Genomic DNA, 3,422 nt, shown 5'->3' with positions numbered 1-3,422 from the left:
AAAAAAAAAAAAAAAAAAAAAATACTAAACCTAGATGTTTTAACCGAGGTTAAGTGGTGCTGGAGTTAAGAGTTCTGTATCTAAATTGGTATCTAGTGGTTTTTCAGTCGGAGTTAATTCCATCACAGCCATCAACTTCTCCTTGGAATATGGTTTCTCACTTTTCGTTTTACTGCAATCTTTCTCAATTGAATCAAGTGCAGCTTCAATATCTTCCCGGCTACCTTCTCCACCTCCTGACGTTGGTTCAGTATTAGACGAACTGCCCATGCTGGAAGCTAACCCTCCAAAGGGGCTTGCCATCATGTCAGACATTGTCATGAGAGCAGAACTGAACTCAGTACCACCCAGTGAAGGAGATGGTGACAAAAGAGACAAAGAAGTTGGAAACAGCAGTCCGCTGTTATTGTGGCTCACAACACTTTCAGTGGTGGTTGACTCAGTATTGGTTGTCGTCTTACTGAGTGGATTCACTGGCTGGTCTGTCATTGAATGAGCTTTTACATGTGTCCAGAGCTGACTAGAACGGAGAAATTCTTTGCCACAGAAATTGCACTTAAACATCCTAGTTGTATTTGCTGGTGTGCAGCTACCAGCAACAATAGTGTGGCTACTGCATCCATTTCTATCAGAAGCATTGCATTTGTTTGCCAGAGGCCCAATTACATCAACATTGATGTCAACTACAGCTCCATGCTGTTGCCTTAAGTGAGTGGTCAAGCTATAAGACTGGGAAAAACATTTTTTGCGATCCTCGGGACAGTAAGGACATTGGTACGGCCTCTCACCAGAATGAACTCTCATGTGTTTTGTCAAGTTCCCAGATTGTGCAAATGTTTTCTTGCACACTGAACATGTGTATGGTCTCTCTCCAGTGTGCACTTTTATATGTTCTTTTAAATGACTGGCCTGGGCAAATGTTTTCTTGCAATGAGTACACTCATAATGTTTCTCTCGAGTGTGAACAGTCATGTGAGTGGAGAGATAGTTAGCACGAGAGAAAGTTTTCAAACAATATTGACATTCAAATGGTTTCTCTCCAGTGTGTATACGAAGATGAACAACTAGTGAGTTTGACTGAGAGAAAGACTTTTGGCAGAAGTCACATTCATACGGACGTTCTCCAGTGTGAATTCTCAAGTGCTTCGTCAAGTTGCCTGATAATGAGAAGGACTTTTGGCAGAAATCACAAGTGTAAGGTTTCTCTCCAGTATGAATCTTCAAATGACCATTCAAATGCCCGCTTTGAGAAAATCTTTTTTGACAGAACTTGCATTCAAATGGCTTCTCTTCAGTGTGGACTCGTAGATGTGTTATTAAGTAACTGGTTCGTGAGAACAGTTTGAGACAGTAAGGGCATTCATATGGCTTCTCTTCGGTGTGAATTCGTAGATGAGATGAAAGCGTGCCTGACTGGGAAAACGATTTTTGACAGTAACTACATACAAATGGCCTCTCTCCAGTGTGAGTTCTCAAGTGAATTGTTAAATGACCACTTTGTGAAAATGTCTTGGGACAAAATTTACACTGGTATGGTTTAACACCAGTATGTGTTCGAAGATGTTCATTGAAGTGACCAGAATGAGAGAAATGCTTCAAACAGAATTTACACTCGAACATTCCAGAACCATTGCTACTACTACTTCTGTTGCTGTTGTTGCTACTGTTGTTGTTGTTGTCATCATTATCTTTAATGTTACTTTGGTCATTTTCACCACAACTGTTGGTAGTGGTTTCATTTAAAATAGTAGACTGTTCTACTTTTCCATTGTTGTTGTTAATATTATCACTGTTGTTGTTGTTATTATTGTTGTTGCTGCTGCTGATATTATCATTATTATTAGGATTGTTAAATTCTTGGTTTTCAAAAAGAAAAGACTCAATGCCAGGAGATTTGGGGACATTTGCAAGAGTATTTCCATCTGCCTGGAACGGCATTGCTGCTGAGAGAACTGGCAGTTTTTCTATCGAATGAGATAGTATCGATGGCAAAACTGGCAATTTTTCAACGGAATGCATCCTTTCTCACCAGATATTCAAAGACCACTTCTTTCAATGTTCAAGGTTCTCAGTAGCAAGTTAGTGCTCTTAACTGGCAACTCCGCATTCAGGAGGGTCCTTGCTTTCATGATGTTTAGACATTTCATCAATTTTAACATTTCAATTTGGAGATTAAATAAAACCCCTGAATCTGATACAAATACACGTGGAAATAACATGGAGATTAGTTAACTTTGTTCCTGTTTGTTTCTAATACATCATGTGGGAATAGGAGTAAAGGGAGAAAGGAAAAAATATGATGATCAAATTCAGTCAAACTTTCAATGTTTTGGAAAAGTTATGGGTCCCTTAAGACAGTAATTAATACTTAGCTTTCAATTTGTCTAGCATTGAAAGAGTAAGAAAGGTATCTATCCTTGTATGTATGATGCTTAACCACACAGGTTATGCTCAAAATTATATACATATATGTAAAATACCACACACAATCAGTACAAGATTATCACAGATTGTTTTGATATATATATATCAAAAGTAACACTTTCACATTCTAATCATAAAAAGGAATTATTTTTTTAAAATAAAGAGCTAAAAGGCAGAGGGAGAAAACTGAGAAAAATATTAGGTGCCTTCTTTTCTTGTGAAATGTTAGTTTAGGGGACAAGATGGGGGTATCCTACAAAACCAGAAAATAAATCAATGGAATTTTTTTTTACATCGAACACACACAGACAAAAATTTAAAACCCCAAAAATCCAGACAAAAATAATATATAGATCAAACCCCAAGTAATGTGTGTGTGTTTGTGTTTGTGTTTTAAATTATCATTATTATTATATTTATTATTGTATTAAATTTGGCTTCTCAGTGATGACAAAATTAAAGTACTATAAGTGAACAATGTGGAATTAGGGCTGCTTATTTAAAACTTATAGAATTGGTAGTTTGGAAAATAGCAACAAGTGGGTGTGATCTTGGGCTGTTGTAGAATCAAGGGAGCAGAAACAGCAAGAGCAATCAAAGAATAGTTCTGAAGAATAATGGTGGTAAAGTTTGTGTATGTAAGTGTTTGCATATATATATATATATATATATATATATATGTGTGTGTGTGTGTGTGTGTGTGTGCGTGAGTATGTATTCAAGGAATACTTCCCAAAAGTTTGTTTAAGTTTGTGTGTGTGTCATATTATATATACAAATATCTATATATTTGTGCATGAGTATATATTTATTCAAAGTTGGTACTATGATGGAAGCACATGACAACAGTGCAGCTGGATGTCAGGTTTTGCAGACGAAAAAAGAGAGAGAACATGTAGCCCCCAACTAAAACTTGCATCAGATGAACATTTCAGCTAGACGGCCAAGCAAAAGTATGTGTTTTTGTTGGTGAGTATTTTATATATATATATATATAT

The 3,422-nt window shown here is 36.5% G+C and overlaps 1 protein-coding gene across 3 annotated transcripts in view; it reads right to left on the bottom strand.

Moving 5' to 3' along the window:
• LOC106868714 (zinc finger protein 436) overlaps nucleotides 1-3,422 on the bottom strand; it is a 65,216-nt gene that overhangs the window by 24,323 nt on the left and 37,471 nt on the right. Inside the window, exon 1 of one of the 3 annotated variants that reach the window (XM_014914102.2) lies at nucleotides 31-3,406. The exons of the other annotated variants lie outside the window; for them this stretch is intronic. Coding sequence (XP_014769588.1) covers nucleotides 40-2,019 — 1,980 coding nt within the window. The 5' untranslated portion in view covers nucleotides 2,020-3,406 and the 3' untranslated portion in view covers nucleotides 31-39. Of the gene's footprint in view, nucleotides 1-30; nucleotides 3,407-3,422 lie in introns of those variants that run through there. 3 annotated transcript variants of the gene reach the window in all.

Source organism: Octopus bimaculoides, chromosome 5 (assembly GCF_001194135.2).
Source record: "Octopus bimaculoides isolate UCB-OBI-ISO-001 chromosome 5, ASM119413v2, whole genome shotgun sequence".
Taxonomy (NCBI): domain Eukaryota; kingdom Metazoa; phylum Mollusca; class Cephalopoda; order Octopoda; family Octopodidae; genus Octopus; species Octopus bimaculoides.
This window is presented reverse-complemented; position numbering and strand designations above follow the sequence as displayed.